The 18,910-nt window shown below is 43.1% G+C and overlaps 2 protein-coding genes across 4 annotated transcripts in view; both read left to right on the top strand.

The window, feature by feature from the left end:
* The first annotated feature begins 469 nt into the window (after positions 1-469).
* LOC111979393 (regulator of nonsense transcripts 1) lies at positions 470-16,191 on the top strand. 2 transcript variants are annotated; one of them, XM_024009899.2, is made up of 23 exons: positions 470-885; positions 1,455-1,591; positions 1,718-1,807; positions 1,978-2,145; positions 2,334-2,514; positions 2,843-3,004; positions 3,127-3,211; positions 3,498-3,596; positions 3,808-3,916; positions 4,009-4,168; positions 4,270-4,388; positions 4,572-4,736; positions 5,204-5,318; positions 5,455-5,598; positions 6,177-6,390; positions 7,097-7,214; positions 7,337-7,493; positions 7,766-7,908; positions 8,177-8,351; positions 8,541-8,622; positions 8,702-9,096; positions 9,202-9,321; positions 9,479-16,191. In XM_024009899.2, the coding sequence occupies exons 1-22, from the start codon at positions 718-720 to the stop codon at positions 9,316-9,318; spliced, it is 3,303 nt and encodes a 1,100-aa protein (XP_023865667.1). In that variant the 5' UTR covers positions 470-717; the 3' UTR covers positions 9,319-9,321; positions 9,479-16,191. The 2 variants fall into 2 exon arrangements, with proteins under 2 accessions (XP_023865667.1, XP_023865666.1); XM_024009898.2 differs by having other exon boundaries at positions 471-885; positions 3,127-3,214.
* Positions 16,192-16,558: 367 nt separating this feature from the next.
* LOC111979395 (homer protein homolog 3) overlaps positions 16,559-18,910 on the top strand; it is a 33,162-nt gene continuing 30,810 nt past the window's right edge. The window contains exons 1-2 of one of the 2 annotated variants that reach the window (XM_070448962.1): positions 16,559-17,106; positions 17,452-17,500. In XM_070448962.1, the coding sequence (XP_070305063.1) occupies positions 17,478-17,500 (23 nt within the window). In that variant the 5' untranslated portion in view covers positions 16,559-17,106; positions 17,452-17,477. The remainder of the gene's footprint in view (positions 17,107-17,451; positions 17,501-18,910) is intronic. The other variant, XM_024009905.2, reaches the window with a different exon arrangement.

The following is an 18,910-nucleotide window of genomic DNA, read 5'->3' as shown; positions in this document are numbered from 1 at the left end:
CCACTTAAAGGGACATTTAAGCCAATAAGCTTAAGCCATACCAAGTAAAATAACTATTGGTAAACCTGTAGTATGTGCTCTTCTTCCTATGAATTCATAATTGACATTTATTGCAATTGGAAAGAATTTGATTGAATGTCATCTTACTTACATAATATTACCAGGAAAGGGTAAGCATTTGCGAGGCCTCAGGTAGGCCAGCGGTTAAGAGAGTTGTGTTATTAACCAAAAGGTTGCTGGTTTGATTCCCTCAGCCAACTAGGTTAAAACAATCTGTCAGTGTGCCCCTTGAGCAAGGCATTTAACCCTACAGTAACTGCTCCTGTAAGTTGCTCTGGATAACAGCATCTGCTAAATTACTGTACATGATAAACAAATTCTGACTGTAGGCCTAATCAAGGATTGTGAAAAAGATTCACCTTTTGTGTAAACGTTATGCCATGGACACTTTGAATGTGGTTATGGCTAGAAGGGATCCAGCTTTTGTCAAATTTGACGACCTTTGATGTGCTCGATGATTTTGTGCTGTGTGCAAGGTGTTACGTCATTACTTCGAGTGGGAGTTGAGGCTCACGAGACGGTGTGTTCTCAGTTTATTCATGTGCTTAGGTTTTTCGATATTTGTTTAACTTTAATTTTGGCAGGGATATCTACWCTTTGCTTAGTTAACGATTGAATTTAAAATAGAATTCTGAAATATCACTGTTGGTGGAGAAAATGAGTGTTGAGGCGTACGGGCCGAGCTCGCAGACTCTCACGTTCCTGGACACTGAGGAAGCGGAGTTGCTTGGAGCAGATACCCAGGGTTCGGAGTATGAGTTCACGGATTTTACCCTGCCGAGCCAGACTCAAACAGGCCAAACGCAGAGTCAGTTGGAAAATCAGGTTCGTGTAATTTTTATTGTATGGTTTCAAACTAGAAAATTAAAACTCGCTAACAAGCTACAGGGTATTGTACATACGGAACCTTGGAAGCTAGCCAGTATGCTAACTTGATTAGCAGAAGCAGCTATGTTAGCACAGCTAGCACACTGGTAGCTAGCTGTATAGTTACAAAGAAAACACATGCATCTGTCCCAGAGGCCACGCAGCTGGCTAACCAGTTAACTTAGCCAGTATGTTTACATATAATTTAGCGTGCTAGCATTAGCTAATCTACTTGTACGCGTTGTGGGATGCACACCAGGATTGTCAAGCAGCCTGTCATTTTCTTGATAACGCCATGGCACTGAGTGTAACATTCCTAAATTCATTATCTGCCCGCGTTACATAGCAGGCATGCTAGCTAACTGCTGTGAGCTTGCTACAAGTGCATTTGATGGTAAACTAACGTTAGTTAGCTAACTGTCAAATGCACTTGTAGTTAAAACGTTATCTGTGGTGGTGTCCATTTCCAGGTTATTTACGTTATTTTGCCCGCTGCTATTGAAATTACATTTCCATGTTTTCTCCAGGTGAATGGGCCTGATGGAGTTCTGCAGAATGGGGATGACCCTGTTGTGAAAGCAAGTCAACTTCTTGCAGAGTTGAACTTTGAAGAAGACGAGGAAGACAGCTATTATACTAAAGACCTCCCAGTCCATGCATGCAGGTAATGTTCAGAAATATCTTTTGATTGATATTTTGGTGCTGTCTTGCAGAGTTCATAATAAATATTTGTTTTCCTCCCTGTAAAGTTTTGACGGTTGTGACATTATCCTTGTTTTGCTTTCCCAAGTTACTGTGGCATTCATGATCCTGCGTGCGTGGTGTATTGCAACACCAGCAAGAAGTGGTTTTGCAATGGACGTGGCAATACATCTGGCAGGTAAGCTTCAAAGACCAACCAACTTAGCAAAATGTAGTTGGCGTCTATGTGGAAGACTATACACACACATAAAGTAGAATGTGAGGCACATGCAGGCACATGAGTCCCAAAGGACATTTTATAAATGTCTATCAGAAATGTTGCTGAATCTGTTCATATTTTACTCTCAGCCACATTGTGAACCACCTGGTCAGAGCCAAGTCCAAGGAGGTGACTCTGCACAAGGATGGTCCTTTGGGGGAGACTGTGCTGGAGTGCTACAACTGTGGCTGTCGCAACGTCTTCCTCCTGGGGTTCATCCCTGCCAAGGCAGACTCTGTGGTGGTACTGCTTTGCAGGTAAAGCAGGTCCATGGTGTTTAATAACCTTCTTTGCACCATTCTGTTTCACAATGATCAGATGTCCTATTTCTCAAAATGTTCTTGGCCTTTTTTGGACCCATAATCCAATATCTCTTATCATTGAATCAAAGTGATTTTGTAGTGGAGTGCATTGATGGACGTATTGTTTGTTTTTGGTAATACAGGCAGCCATGTGCCAGTCAGAGCAGTCTGAAAGACATCAACTGGGACAGCTCCCAGTGGCAGCCGCTGATCCAGGACCGCTGCTTCCTGTCCTGGCTGGTTAAGATCCCCTCTGAGCAGGAGCAACTCCGGGCCCGCCAGATCACTGCCCAGCAGATAAACAAGCTTGAGGAGCTCTGGAAGGTTCATAAACTACCTTATGGTCCTGTGTGGCTCAGTTGATAGAGCATGGTGCTAGCAACGCCAGGGCTGTAGGTTCGATTCCCACGGGGGACCAGTACCGAAAAATATGAAAATATATGCACTCACTACTGTAAGTGGCTCTGGATAAGAGCGTCAGCTAAATTACATAAATGTAAATTTAGCATAAGTTAACCCAGTGGTTTACTGTAGGCCAGTGGCATTTTACTTTGGTCATGGAGAGCTACTGGCTTTTATTATGAATTTTAAATCTCAAACAAAGTAAGCAGCACTCTTTATCTTTGGCTGTTGTTTGACTGGGTGTCTTCAGGAAAACCCCACAGCCACTCTGGAGGACCTGGAGAAGCCCGGCGTGGACGAGGAGCCTCAGCACGTGTTGCTGCGCTACGAGGATGCCTACCAGTACCAGAACATCTTTGGCCCCCTGGTCAAACTGGAGGCTGACTACGATAAGAAACTCAAAGAGTCCCAGGTAAGTTTTACTGTTTTCTGCTGGAGTTTTCAGGCTAGCTCCTCCTGCTTTTGGATGTCAAGGTAAAGGCAGTTTGGTTTTAGATGATTCATTAATTGCTGTCTCGTCTGTTTGTTTCACAGACCCAAGACAATATTACTGTCAGGTGGGACTTGGGACTCAATAAAAAGCGGATTGCTTATTTCAGCCTTCCCAAGACGGACTCAGGTGGTAATTCATTTTTTGTTCATCAACGTCAGTGTCCACGAGTGTTCCATGTCCATTCCATTCCGGCCACGACCTCCCTCACGTTCTCACTGATGAGCATGCCAGAGTGTCTTCTAGTCTTGAGTCTGTGTCTCTGTGTGTGTGTGTGTGTGTGTGTGTGTGTGTACGGTTCTATGTTTGTATGACTAATGTCCTAAAATCTATGGATTCTAAATTGTGCCTTTCATCAGCCAATTCCCTTGTCCTCGCTGTCCTTCTTTTTCTACTATTCACTGTATTTTTGAAGACATGCGCCTGATGCAGGGAGATGAGATTTGCCTGAGGTACAAGGGAGACCTTGCCCCACTCTGGAAAGGCATTGGACATGTCATCAAAGTCCCAGACAGTATCCTTTWAAAAAAAAATCATTATGCTCTTATTTTATGTTACCTTTGACTCTTCGTTACTCATTTGATTCAAATTCAAAAATTTGTTTGGAAATGATTGTGTTTCTGTTTGACCACATTGATAGCATTAGTCTCTGCATTAGTCTCTGCATTAGTCTCTGGAAGGAATAGGTGTTATGTGGCGTGTAGTCCTTAATCCTGTGACAATAGACTATGGCGATGAGATAGCCATTGAGCTGAGGAGCAGTGCTGGGGCTCCCGTGGAAGTACCACACAACTTCCAGGTTGACTTTGTGTGGAAGTCCACCTCCTTTGACCGGTAGGAACCTTCTGACACCAATCGATATGAAACTAGCTAGGCTTGCTTGGCAATGGACTTAATATTACACACGGTTTCAAACTTTCCTCCAGGATGCAGAGTGCCCTGAAGACCTTTGCCGTGGACGAGACCTCTGTGTCCGGGTACATCTACCATAAGCTGCTGGGTCACGAGGTGGAGGATGTGGTCATCAAGTGTCAGCTGCCCAAACGCTTCACCGCCCAGGGCCTGCCTGACCTCAACCACTCACAGGTGGGTGTTACCATATGCAGAAGTTATGAATAGATTTGAGTTATCCCTTCTAAAATGATATTTGCTGACAGTTTGGCATTTTAAAATGTGTCATCACATAGGTATATGCTGTGAAGACTGTGCTGCAGCGTCCTCTCAGTCTCATCCAGGGKCCCCCTGGCACAGGGAAAACGGTCACCTCTGCCACTGTAGTGTACCACCTGGCCAGACAGGGCAACGGGTAAGATGTGTTCACTTAATAGAGGACATCATATACAGTACTTATAAGTAAATAACTTTCACTATAAGAGTAACTACATTAGTCTTAGTCATTGCAAAATATATATTTTTTCTAAATTGACCAACCTAAAGGTTTTATTAGCGCTCTTTGTTCATCCCTAACACCAGTTGTGTGTGTCCTCAGGCCTGTGCTGGTGTGTGCTCCCAGTAACATTGCGGTGGACCAGCTGACTGAGAAGATCCACATGTCAGGTCTGAAGGTGGTGAGGCTGTCTGCCAAGAGCAGAGAGGCCATCGACTCCCCTGTGTCCTTCCTGGCTCTGCACAACCAGATCCGCAACATGGACAGGTAACCTGGGACTGCTATCGAGAGAGGAATGGTGTCTTTATCTTATCAGGTGTCCTGCTAACTCAGGAGACAAAAGATCGATTCCACTTTTTTTATTTTTTTATTTAACTAGGCAAGTCAGTTAAGAACAAATTCTTATTTACAATGACAGCCTACAGTGGGTTAACTGCCTTGTTCAGGGGCAGAACGACAGATTTTTACCTTGTCAGCTCGGGGATTTGATCCAGCAACCTTTCAGTTACTGGCCCAACGCTCTAACCACTAGGCTACCTGCCGCCCTGGCGGAGAACTTGAGAACTTGGCTCAGTTGCCTCAGTTTGAAAGCATGGATTCTCAGTTCATGTTCAGAGGCATTTCCTCTGTCTTGCAGCTTTTCTGAACCTTAACCTTCATCATAGGCTACATAATTTCTCCACACTAAAGAATACTGGTTTCTCAGTTTGTGTTTTTGTTGTATCTGTGTGCAGTATACCAGAGCTTCAGAAGCTCCAGCAGCTGAAGGACGAGACTGGGGAGCTGTCCTCGTCGGATGAGAAGCGCTACAGGGCCCTGAAGCGCACCGCCGAGAGGGAACTACTTATGGTAACACCTGCTCCTTTTCCACACACTCCCTTAAAACAAAGTCCTAAAAATGTCTTAATTCCACTGTGAATAAATATCTACTTCAAGTTGATTATGACTGACCACGACTCCCTTCACTCCCATCTCTGCTCCTCAGAATGCTGATGTGATCTGCTGTACCTGTGTGGGGGCAGGAGACCCTCGCCTGGCCAAGATGCAGTTCCGCTCCATCCTCATTGATGAGAGCACCCAGGCCACTGAGCCAGAGTGTATGGTGCCTGTCATACTGGGGGCCAAGCAGGTACGTCTCAGGGCAATCTCTACGATAAATTATGTCCAGTCAGTTAGCTCCATGACAGGTCCCAACTTCTCTCTCTTTCTCATACAGAATGTATTGATGAGGGGAAAAGTGCAGTTACATTTATCACCTTTCTCCGGATGTTTGTGCTTGGTTGAATTTGACACTGAGACGGGCGCTAATTTCTCTGAGTTGTGATATTTTTWATTTTTTCCTTAAATTTCACCTTTATTTAACCAGGTAGGCTAGTTGAGAACAAGTTCTCATTTGCAACTGCGACCTGGCCAAGATAAAGCAAAGCAGTTCGACACATACAACAACACAGATTTACACATGGAGTAAACAAACATACAATCAATAATACAGTAGGAAAGTCTATATACAGCATGTTCAAATGAGGTAGGATAAGAGAGGTAAGGCAATAAATAGGTCATGGTGGCAAAGTAATTACAATATAGCAAATAAACACATATGCAAATACTATGCGCAATACTAGTTCCTACACCACACAACATTGGATTTGAATTGGAATAGCCTTTCTATTCGTACTAAATCTATGATTTCTCTCTGTTTCTCTCCAGTTGATCCTGGTGGGAGACCACTGCCAGCTGGGTCCAGTAGTGATGTGTAAGAAGGCCGCCAAGGCGGGCCTGTCCCAGTCCCTGTTTGAGCGTCTGGTGGTGCTGGGCATCAGGCCCATCCGTCTGCAGGTGCAGTACCGTATGCACCCGGCCCTCAGCGCTTTCCCCTCCAACATCTTCTACGAGGGCTCCCTGCAGAACGGAGTCACCGCAGGTAAGTCGGCGAGGAATGGAACTGGGCCAGTGTGTACACAGGTTGGTTGTTTAGCAACAAAACCGAGGAGTGCGCAACTATGGGGCAGAACAGACTGGGTTGGCATAGACTGTTGACAACATGTAAACTATATTTAGTCTCCAAATGTTTATTGAAAACATAAATGCATTTGCACAATGAACACTTGTCTCAAATACATTGTTACAGTTGCTTGTTAGCTAGCTAGTGAACCATATTAGCATAGACATGACATGAGTCAAGACATGGTATCGATAACAAGATACAACGAGCTGACACGGGCCAACTATGATGTCTCACATGGCAAGCTATCTAACTGTTCAAAATCACCACACTGCCTACGCGCATCATTTTTGGACGTTGTCAGCCAACTCGTCTATAGAATCCTCGTAAACACAAGTGAGGGTTAGCTTGTCTTCCTGATGTGCTTGTCCAGCAAGAGGGGAATTGGCTCCCTGTTGTCTACAAACTGGTTGGGTACTTTAGATCATGTCTCTAAGGACCAAGAAAACAGAACAATTATGAATAGCCTTATAACAGCCATATTTACTCAGTTTGCACCAGGTGTAAAACACCCATAACAAAGGTAATACATGACATTGGCTTCATTTACACTTAAATCTGGATGAACCTAAATGTACATTTTACTAACTCCTTTTCTTGACCCATTTTTATTTTATTTACACAGCTGACCGCATCAAGAAAGGCTTTGACTTCCAGTGGCCACAACCAGACAAGCCCATGTTCTTCTACGTGACCCTGGGCCAGGAAGAAATTGCAAGCTCTGGAACCTCCTATCTTAACAGGTATTTGACAAACTGAAGCATTTGTCATTTCAGTGCTTTCGTACACTGACCATTTATGACTCCAGTCATAAAAAGGGTATGTTTTGTGAATATGGTTTTCTTCACTCTCTCCTGCTGTACAGAACTGAGGCTTCCAACGTGGAGAAGATCACCACCAGGCTGCTCAAGGCCGGGGCCAAGCCTGACCAGATAGGCATCATCACCCCCTACGAGGGCCAGAGGTCCTACCTGGTGCAGTACATGCAGTTTAGCGGCTCCCTCCACACCAAGCTCTACCAGGTACAAAACACAGGCTTGGCTCTACAATATGTGACCAATCTCACTCCAGTCTGTCAGTCATATTCTCACTATAATGTAGCAGGTTTTAAAGATAGTTATAGCTTGAAATGGGAGTCCATAAATCTAAATAAACCAGTTTACATTGGTTTAGTAATGTGCTCATGGAATCATTCATCCAGTTTGGCCTTCACTTAAAACATTCAAATGGATGGTGGAATGGTGCATCTATGTTAGCTTATCTAATTGCGTTCCTGTTTCTTGGCTGTCCTCAGGAGGTGGAGATAGCCAGCGTTGATGCGTTCCAGGGCAGAGAAAAGGACTTCATCATCCTGTCCTGTGTCAGAGCCAACGAGCACCAGGGCATTGGCTTCCTCAACGACCCACGCCGTCTCAACGTGGCTCTCACCAGGGCCAGGTAAAAAACACATGGACCATTCTCTCTGTCTCCTGATGCTCAACAGATAACGAGAAAAATCATAGCATTATCCTGTCTTTCAAGTTTTGCAAGACTATTTTAATATTTGTCTTTGGAATTATGTCAACAATTTCTAAATCCTCAGAGCAAAATGTCATTACTCGGGCAGAAACACTGTCACACTGCAAAGAGAAATTATTTACGTCATATTATTTTCTATATCTGTGAAGGAAGTGTTTGAAAGGAACTATGTCCTATTTGTGTGTAGGTATGGGGTTATCATCGTGGGCAACCCCAAGGCCCTGTCCAAGCAGCCTCTGTGGAACCACCTGCTCAACTACTACAAGGAGCAGAAGGTTCTGGTGGAGGGACCCCTCAACAACCTGAGGGAGAGCCTCATGCAGTTCAGCAAGCCCCGCAAGCTGGTCAACGCCATCAACCCTGTGAGTCGTCCCCCCCTAAACCCATGTGTGTTGGATTATGTACAACTTTATGTAGTGCGTGGTGTTTACTTTCATGATTTTACTTTGCCAGTAGACAGTACACCATTATAAAAAGATGTGCATAGGCTACTGTGTGTGTTACAGTTTACAGGCTTACTGAAATGTTTGTTCCATGTGTGGGTTCTTCAGGGGGGCCGTTTCATGAGCACAGCCATGTATGATGCAAGGGAGGCTCTTATTCCTGGATCTGTGTATGACCGCAGCAGCACTGGTGAGAGACTATGTCAAACTGTAAACTTGTGTCTCTTTACCTGTTTTGCCGTTGTTCAATATGTTTTCTTTTCTTCTAGGACGTTCATCCAACATGTACTTCCAGACCCACGACCAGATCGGCATGATTGGCCCGGGCCCCATGGCCTCCATGAACATCCCCTTCAACCTGGTCATGCCCCCCATGCCGCCGCCAGGCTACCTGGGCCAGGTCCACTGCCCCCCAGCAGGCCGTGGTGGAGGTATGAAGGGTAAGGCGGGCGGCGGAGGGGCGCGAGGTGGGCGCCAGAGGAGCCGTGGCATGGGGAACCACGGCGGAGGCAGCGGGCAGCACGGCCTCATGAGTGGCAGCCAGGCCAGCCAGGACCTGGGCTCCCAGCCCTTCTCCCAGGGACCCCTCACCCAGGGCTACATCACCATGAGCCAGCCCTCCCAGATGAGCCAGCCTGGCCTCTCCCAGCCTGAACTCTCTCAGGTAAGGCAGCAGAACGTTTACATTTGTTTCTCATAGCAGACATTCTTGCTCTGACAGACATGTACATGCAGACTAAAAGCTTCTCCTTTGTTGTTTTTCTTACAGGACAGCTACCTTGGCGATGAGTTCAAGTCCCAGATTGACGTGGCCCTCTCCCAAGACTCCACCTACCAAGGGGAAAGAGCCTATCAACATGGTGTGACTGGACTGTCCCAGTACTAGAGTGTAAGAGACTACACTGGAACTTTTTTCTCTATATTCTATGAGCTAAGCCAACTGTTGCTGTAGTAATATCAGGTGGAGTAAATAGGATACCAGAAGCTGTTTTATATCTCGTCTTTGTCAGGGTATAAAAGTAATCTTTGTTTTATTTGACTCTTAGGTTGTGGGAAAAGGAGCTAGGCCTGTGCTGAGCTTAGTTCGTCGCCATTTTAATCTGGGTAATATCAAAAAAAGAACATATGGATACCCGTTTTCCACTGCTACAACTGAAGCACCACTGTGTGAAAGCAACAGGAGAGAGACAGAGAGAAACCAACCAATCACAAGAGTGAGAGCAAAATGGGGGTAGAGCTGGACAGGACAGGAGCGAGGAGGAGGGAGAGAGAAGGCGCTGCTCGCACACGGAGAAAAGGAGAAGCAGCATACGTTGGGGTAGCAGCGTCGGAGCGACGAGCCCTTTGATGAGTCGAGGGGTGAAAGGTCATGGATCCTCAATGGGGTCACAGGAGTCACATCCCTGCCACCTCTTCTCCCCCAGGGACCACGAGTTAGTTGGCTGAGGACATTGTTCTCGGAGCAGAGAGACTGAGAAGAGTTCTCACACAACCCTCCAACCTCACTCTACAAAACCGTCTCCTGCCAGCTAGAGAGGGGAAAAAGGGGACGAAACTCTTGAAGCAGTCAGTCAATTTGGGAAAATTTCTAACCTCAAAGTTGATCCGTGCTCATGCTCTGCATTTGAACATGTTTGAGCGAGAGGAGAGAGGTTTTGGGCAGACCAAGAATGGTCTTGTTGAACGTCTCAAACGGAATCAAATGGTGCAGGAGTCGGAAGAATACTGACCATTCATCTTTTTCAACTTTGAGTTGGAAGGTTTTCTACATGAGGTCTGTTGTTGCAGAGGTTTTGAAAGCTGGTGAATTTCACTGGCTTTCCGCTCTGGTCTTTCTGAAGGATAAGTGGTGGAATGGCTCTTGAAACAATTAAAGGAAACATTATTGTCTCGAGATCTGAAGTGGTGGACTTGAAAGATCTGTAGTTTGCGAGACAGGTTTTAGTTTTTTTCTGAGGTATCTGTAGTACAAAAAGATGAGTAAAAAGAATACCATAACCAACTTATTGTAATCGAAAAAGCAGTCATCACTTGCTCTTTAAAATGACCTCCAAATTATTACTTTAAAATGAGTCACAGCTTCACAGACATCAAATGCCACAAAGAAAGCACTTGTAGAATGCACATATCATTTGCATGGCTACATGGCTAATTCATTAATCGACATTAAGCAGGGAGGTTATACCTAGAGACCCAAGTTTAAACATGAAATTATGTATTAAATCATGTTTTACTTTGTTGGTCAACTACTCTTAAGAGGTGTTGCATGGGAACAAGAATTTATGTTCAGAGAGGTTATAGTAATGAAGTGTGTGAATACTACTGGGATAAGACTCAGCAGTATTCACAAGTGGAAGTCTGGACCTGACTACTGAGGAAGGTTAGAAGCCTCTGGCAACTGCTAAATGTAGGTATTCAGTACTGGCTGTCATTGGCCCATGTGAAAATGATAACTGAATGAAGGTTATGAACTCACTTAAAAATATATATATATATATAATTTCTGGCCATACCTTGCTGAGTTTCTTGACCGAAGGAAGGCATTTCTGTCAGTATGTGGCAGAGGATGAGAATAAATATTTGTATATTGGTGTTGTAGACACAGTAGGTAATTTTATATTTAGTGCCCATGAAAGGTTATGGTGTAGATTTATGTAGCCCCCACCACAGATCTAGTCTCAAACCTGACCCTAGGCTAACCAGTGGGTGCGTTCCTTTGCTGATGCAGGCCAGATCGTACAACGTCTGGATAGATATTTTACATATCAACTATCCAAATTATATATAGCAATCTGGTCCCCGACGACACAGTCGAGGACGTGCCAYGCAACCAATGGTTGATGCTTGCAATGTCTGAGCAGGGGAACGCGACCAGTGACTAGGGTCTGGTTTCAATGCTTGTGTTCCCCTGGTCAGACATTGCACGTATCAATCAGTGGTTGCGTGCCCTGTCATCGACTGTGTCATTGACTGACAGATTGCTATAACATATGACGTGGTTAGCTGATACTTAAAATGTCTGCAACGCCTGGGCACAGGAACGCCCCCAATGATGGACTCTTTTGGCGTAGAGGAACTGTCACTACCTACACTATATTTCCAGCAGTATGTGGACACCGATTCAAATGAGTGGATTCGGCCCCATCTGTTTGTGATGGGTATATAAAATCGAGTACACAGCCATGCAATCTCCATAGACAAACATTGGCAATAGAATGACCTTACTGAAATGCTAAGTGACTTTCAATGTGGCACTGTCATAGGATGCCACCTTTCCAACAAGTCAGTTTGTCAAATGTTGGCCCTGCTAGAGCTTCCCCAGTCAACTGTAAATGCTGTTATTGTGAAGTGGAAACGTCTAGGAGCAACAACGGCTCAGCCGCAAAGTGGTAGGCCACACAAGCTCACAGAACGGGAACGCTRAGTGCTGAAGGGCATAGCTTGTAAAATTAGTCTGTCCTCGGTTGCAACATATAGTTCCAAACTGCCTCTGGAAGCAACATCAGCACAAGAACTGTTCATCAGGAGCTTAATGAAATGGGTTTCCATGGCCAAGCAACCGCTCACAAGCCTAAGATCACCATGCGCAATGCCAAGCGTTGGCTGGAGTGGTGTAAAGCTCGCAGTCATTGGACTCGGGAGTAGTGGAAATGCGTTCTCTGGAGAGATGAATCACGCTTCACCATCTGGCAGTCCGACGGAATAATCTGGGTTTGGCGAATGCCAGGAGAAAGCTACCTGCCCCAATGCATAGTGCCAACTGTAAAGTTTGGTGGAGGAATAATGGTTGGGCTGTTTTTCATGGTTTCGACTAGGTCCCTTAGTTCCAGTGAAGGGAAATCTAAATGTTAAGGCATACAATGACATTGATGATTTTGGACTTCCAACTTCGTGGCAACAGCATGACAATTCCCCTGTGCACAAAGCGAGGTTCTTTCAGAAATAGTTTGTCGATCAGTGTGGAAGAACTTGACTGGCCTGCACAGAGGCCTGACCTCAACCCCATCGAACGCCTTTGTGATGAATTGGAACGCCAACTGCGAGCCAGGCCTAAACGGCCAACATCAGTGCCGGATGTCACTAATGCTCTTGTGGCTGAATGGAAGCAAGTCCCCGCAGTAATGTTCCAAGGAAACCTTTCCAGAAGAGAGTAGGCTGTTATAGCAGCAAATGGGGGACCAACTCCATATTAATGCCCATGATTTTGGAATGATGAGCAGGTGTCCACGTACTTTTGGTAATGTAGTGTAAGGGGAAAAAAATATTTTCCCGGKGACTCTCCCAACAAACAATGAGGCAGACATGCCAGAACGTTGCGATTCTAAACCAAAGTTTGTAGGCAAAACTTTTGCAGTGGTTTTATTGAAGGTAGTTTATGCAAACTAGCCACTTGCTAATTGCACTCATTAAAAATAACTTCTGTGATCTCTAGCTGCTATTTTATTTTAAGCGGATAAAGTAGTGACGTAGTTCCATTATGCAAAGAGTCCATACTTTAAACCAGACCCTAGTCACTGTGTTGTCTAGGGTCGGGTTTTCAAGCCTACCACATCCCCCCCTTTGGGGGAAAAAAATGTATTTGGTAGATTGCGAGAACCCTTTTATCCAGTTGAAGTTAAAATTTTACTTTCCCCTTTTGAATGTCCTTTAGTTTTGATAAAACTACCAATACATACATCTTCAAACATGTAGACCTACCCTGTCACATGGAGAATTGTTATTGATGCACAGTGCCTTCAGAAAGTATTCATACCTCTTATTCTATTTTGTTGTATTTCTATTGTATTTAYTAAGGATCCCCATCAGTTCCTGCCAAGGCAGAGGCTACTCTTCCCGGGGTCCAGAAACATTAAGGCAGTAATATACCATTTAAAATATTACGTAACATTTCATTTCATAACACTTTTCACAACACRTTAAGTGTGTGTGCCCTCAGGCCACTACTCTACTGCCATATATCTACAATACAACATCCATGTGTACAGTCCCCACTGTTCCATAAGGTGTATTTTTCTGTTTTTTAAACCTGATTCTACTGCTTGCATCAGTTACCTGATGTGGAATAGAGTTCCATGTAGTCATGGCTCTATGTAGTACTGTGTAGTCTGTTCTGGATTTTGGGATTGTGCATGTCTTGTGGGATATGCATGGGTGTGCATTCAGCATGTCAATACTTTTTACAAAAACAAGTAGTGATGAAGTCAATCTTTCCTACTTTGAGCCATGAGAGATTGACATGCATATTATTGTTAGCTCTGTGTACATTTAAGGGCCACCCATGCTGCACTGTTCTGAGCCAATTGTAAATCCTTYTTTGTGGCACCTGACCACACGACTTGACAGTAGTCCAGGTGAGACACAACTAGGGTCTGTAGGACCTGCCTTGTCGATAGTTAAGAAGACAGACCTCTACCCATCTTAGGTACCGTTGCATCAACATGTTTTGACCATGACCGTTTACAATCCAGGGTTACTCCAAGCAGTTTAGTCTCCTCAACTTGCTAAAATTCCACATTATTCATTACAAGATTTAGTTKATGTTTAGTGTCCCAAATACAATGGTTTTAGTTTTAGAAATATTTAGGACTAACTTGAATTGTACATTACTTTTAAAATTCTCAACCTCTGTCAAGTTGGTTGTTGATCATTGCTAGACAGCCATTTTCAAGTCTTGTCATAGATTTTCAAGCTGATTTAAAGTCAAAGCTCCTGAACATTCAATGTCATCTTGGTAAGCAAACCCCAGTGTATATTTAGCCTTGTATTYTAGGTTATTGTCCTGCTGAAAGGTGAATTAGTCTCCCAGTGTCTGTTGGAAAGAAGACTGAACCAGGTTTTCCTCTTTGATTTCGCATGTTCTTAACTCTATTGTAAATTTTTATCCCCCAAAAAACTTCCCTAATCTTTACTGATGACATAATGCAGCCACCACCATGCTTGAAAATATGGAGAGTGGTACTCAGTAATGTGTTGTATTGGATTTGCCCCAAACACAACGCTTTGTATTCGGGACAAAGTTAATTTCTTTATCACATTTTTTWGCAGTTTTACTTTAGTGCCTTATTGCAAACAGGATGCATGTTTTGTGATATTTGTAATTCTGTACAGGTTTCATTTTTTTTCACTCTGTCATTTAGGTTAGTATTGTGTGTAACTACAATGTTGAACTGAGGATTTATTTCTCCTATCACAGCCATTAAACTCTAACTGTTTTAAAGTCACCATTGGTCTCACGGTGAAATCCCTGAATGGTTTCCTTCCTCTCCGGCATCTGAGTTAGGAAGGACGCCTGCATCTTTGTAGTGACTGGGTGTATTGATACACCATCCAAAGTGTGTAATTATTAACTTCACCWTGCTCAAAGGGATATTTAATTTCTGCTTATTWAATTTTTTTGACCCATCTACCAATAGGTGCCCTTCTTTGCGAGGCATTGGAAAACCTCCCCTGGTCTTTATGGTTGAATCTGCGCTTGAAATTCACTGCTCGACTGAAAGCCCTTACAATGATCTGTATGTGTGGGGTACAGAGATGATAAACACTATTATTGCACACAGTGATTTTTACTCCTGAACTAATTTAGTCTTGCCATAAAGGGGTTGAATACTTATTTACTAAAGACATTTCAGCTTTTCATTTTTTATTATTTTGTATTAAAAATAAAAATAAATCCACTTTGACATTATGGGGAATTGTATGTAGGCCAGTGACACAATCTCAATTTTAATATATTTTCAATTCAGGCTCTAACACAACAGAATGTGGAAAAAGGCAAGCGGTGTGATTACTTTCTGAAGGCACTGTAATTTGTATCATTGATGGTAAAATTTCTCACGTGTAAAAGTAGTATTTTGTGTTAATCCTGCCGTGTTGAGTTTTAGGTCTGAAATCTTTCACTCTGTAATTCTGAATTGTATGTAACCATCACTCATGATTCATTACGGTACCCTCCATTCCATGTGTGATAGTGTCAYCTGACAATCATTTTTATGTCATTTTGCTGAGTCGTGTTAGGGTATGATTTTCAGAAGTCATTGTCATATGCTAATGTGGTTCAACATTTTCTGTTATGAACACCTGTGGAAAGACATTTTAAGATGCTACCCATTCTGACTAAATGTGTTTGTACCTACCAAAAAGATCTGCAGATATCCATATCTTCTAGACATTAACCACATCCCTCCAGATAAATTATGAAAATGTGTTATTTCCGACAGCGTTCCCTATCTGACAACCTGTGCATGTGCTGTTCGATAGTAAACCTCAATTATCAGGTTTCATCGCTAAACATGCATGTATCTTTATGAAATTAGCCTATTGTTTCAAAAGGGGAACTACTGAAGATAAAATAAACTGCTGCTGCAAAACAACTAAATGGTTAGGGTATGAAATGAGTTCAAGTAGATTAAATATTGGTCCACTACATATGGTAACTGATCTTTGTTAATCTTCAAATATAGTTCAAACAAAACACCACTCTTGAGTGTCTCAAGGGGTACAGGGATTTTGGAATGCCAAGAACCTTCAATTAGGACACAAAATAGTCTAGATTTGTCCTCTTTCTCCCYCCATAGCTGGTGTCATCCTAGTATTATTTATTTTCATTATTTGCTTCTGCGGGGGTTTTACTTTGGAGTGAAGTGATGTTTCTTTCTTCTTGGAAATTGCTTGATTATGATTATTTGGTCATCTGTTATACTCTCACTGAAATGTCATCCTTGTAACATCTTTGAAAAAAATAAAGGTTTCTTTTCACTCATTTTAAGTGATGGACAATTCAACTATTTTTTTAAATAAATGACAGGAATTATGATTAACTCGACTACTAGCACTGAGCTCATAGACTTCACATCTGGGCTGGGCGGCCCTAATCTCATGCTTACATGGGGCTGCGCTAATGTGTCCTTGTGAGCCCAAGGAATTTGTTTTAATGTGAGTTATGTGAAAATTAAATGCAGGTTGGTTTGTGTTTATTACGCCTAATCTATTTGCTAATGGTCAACCGTGAAGTAGACTCTAAACTACTGTAGTGAGTTTTGTCGGTGTTAGATTAAACGTAATTTAACCCACTACCAAACGGTAACCAGCAGGTGGTGGTGTATGTAGACGGGTTGAAACCCCAACTGTAGCAAATTGTAGCCATTAGAGCGCTGCACCGCGCGCAGCTGGTGTTATCTGGATATGAAATGTAACCAATAAAAAAAGTATCTCATGCCAAGCGATACTTGGTAACTAACCAGTGTGGAAGACTGCACGCTTTTCACTCACACATTGCACCTTCAAGCGGAATACAACCTGAGCTTCGCGGGGAACTGCGTTACAACAAGGTTACTGAAGTGCAGTCAGAAAGAAAAACTGAGAAATCTACACACGATGGACTGCCGGACTGTGGCCAATGATACACATTGCTCCAGTTTCGTGATGGCATCGATGTCCGACGTCGTGGCAAGCTTTTTCAAGTGAAGGGACAGAGCGCATATCATTTTATTGACAGCGAATGTCCACAGTATTCATAGCCAATTCTTGCCCTTTGCAGTGCAATTCCGGTGGTATACGGAAGCATCCCTATACTGACACAAATAAGAGGAAGGATTACAGCTCCAGTGTTCAACATAAAGAAGCCCACATTGCAGCTCGACCAATATATCTTATTAATCTTTTACAACGCAATGGGGTGAGTGTCTCGAGTAACTCTATTCAACTCTCACTGACTCATTGCATTGGACGCTGGTAAATGACTGTTGCTATGAGAGAAAAGTTGAGGCTATGCTGCAGTCAGTCGGGACCATATCTCAAAAGGTCAGGACAATGCTTTTTAATATTGGAGTACCTTGTTCTTGAGGTAGGGTACCTATACATTTCTAAAGATACATTGACAAGCAGCGAGGGCACCCTGAACACTTGGATCTATCATAATTGTTATTTTCTAGTCCAGTTGTGTATTAATGTTAAAACATTTTTTTGTATGAAAACATCTTGATGTATGCAGTCAGTGTGTGCTAATTTCTTTCTTCCATAGAAAGAATACCTCTGCTGCCTTATAAGATGTATCCGCAACATCGAGAAAGGTGAGTTGCTGTTATATTACATCCTGAGCACCTACTCCATATCCCCTTCTGTCTGTGTCCTTGTTTCAGTTGAGACATATTGACCCTGAGCACCTACTCCATATCCCCTTCTGTCTGTGTCCTTGTTTCAGTTGAGACATATTGACCCTGAGCACCTACTCCATATCCCCTTCTGTCTGTGTCCTTGTTTCAGTTGAGACATATTGACTACATAGTCCAAATTAAGAGATCCATCCCAACATTTGACAGTAAAAAAAATGGTGTAATGACCTTGGGATGCAAATAGGACCTCTTCTTTTACAGGACAAGAGAGAGAATAATAATTTGGGGGGGGGGGGGGGGGGGATTATATCTGTCCTGTTACACACTTGTACAAGTGTGTAGTCTGTCTCTTATACACATCTAGATGTGTATAAGAGACAGCTGCGGGTGGCTCAGGGGGAGTTGGGATATGAAGAAACACATTTCCATGACACACTGTTACACACTTGTACAAGTGTGTAGTGGAAATGTTTTTTTCTGTTACATAACCCAACTCTCCCTGAGACACCCGCAAGGAGTGGGGTCACATCCAGTGTCACCATTGTCCAGGAGAAATTGAGGTTAACTTCTCAAGGGCACAGCAACAGGTTTTCATCTTTTCAGACACAGGATTTGAACCAGCGACCTTTCAGTTACTGGCCCAACGTTCTAACCTCAAGACTATATTGGCCACCCCATTCTTGACAGTAGTCTCTTGTGTCCTTTGGATTGTTAGTGTAATAATAGTGTGTGGATGTTTGATCATTAAAGCAAGTACAGTTGAAGTCGGAAGTTTATATACACCTTAGCCAAATACATTTAAACTCAATTTTTCACAATTCCTGACATTTAATTCTAGTAAAAATTCCCTGTCTTAGGTCAGTTAGGATCACCACTTTATTTAAAAAATGTGAAATGTCAGAATAATTGTACTAAGAATGATTTATTTCAGCTTTTATTTCTTTCATCACATTCCCAGTGTCTCAGAAGTTTACATACACTCAATTAGTATTTGGTAGCATTGTCTTTAAATTGTTTAACTTGGATCAAGTGTTTCGGGTAGCCTTCCACAAGCTTCCCACAATAAGTTGGATGAATTTTGGCCCATTCCTCCTGACAGAGCTGGTGTAACTGAGTCAGGTTTGTAGACCTCCTTGCTCGCACACACTTTTTCAGTTCTGCCCTCAAATTTTCTATAGGATTGAGGTCAGGGCTTTGTGATGGCCACTCCAATACCTTGACTTTGTTGTCCTTAAGCCATTTTGCCACAACTACTGAAGTATGCTTGGGGTCTTTGTCCATTTGGAAGACCCATTTGCGACCAAGCTTTAACTTCCTGACTGATGTCGTGAGCTGTTGCTTCAATATATCCACATAATTTTACTTCCT

The sequence above is a fragment of the Salvelinus sp. IW2-2015 genome, linkage group LG19 (assembly GCF_002910315.2).
Source record: "Salvelinus sp. IW2-2015 linkage group LG19, ASM291031v2, whole genome shotgun sequence".
NCBI lineage: Eukaryota > Metazoa > Chordata > Actinopteri > Salmoniformes > Salmonidae > Salvelinus > Salvelinus sp. IW2-2015.
This window is presented reverse-complemented; position numbering and strand designations above follow the sequence as displayed.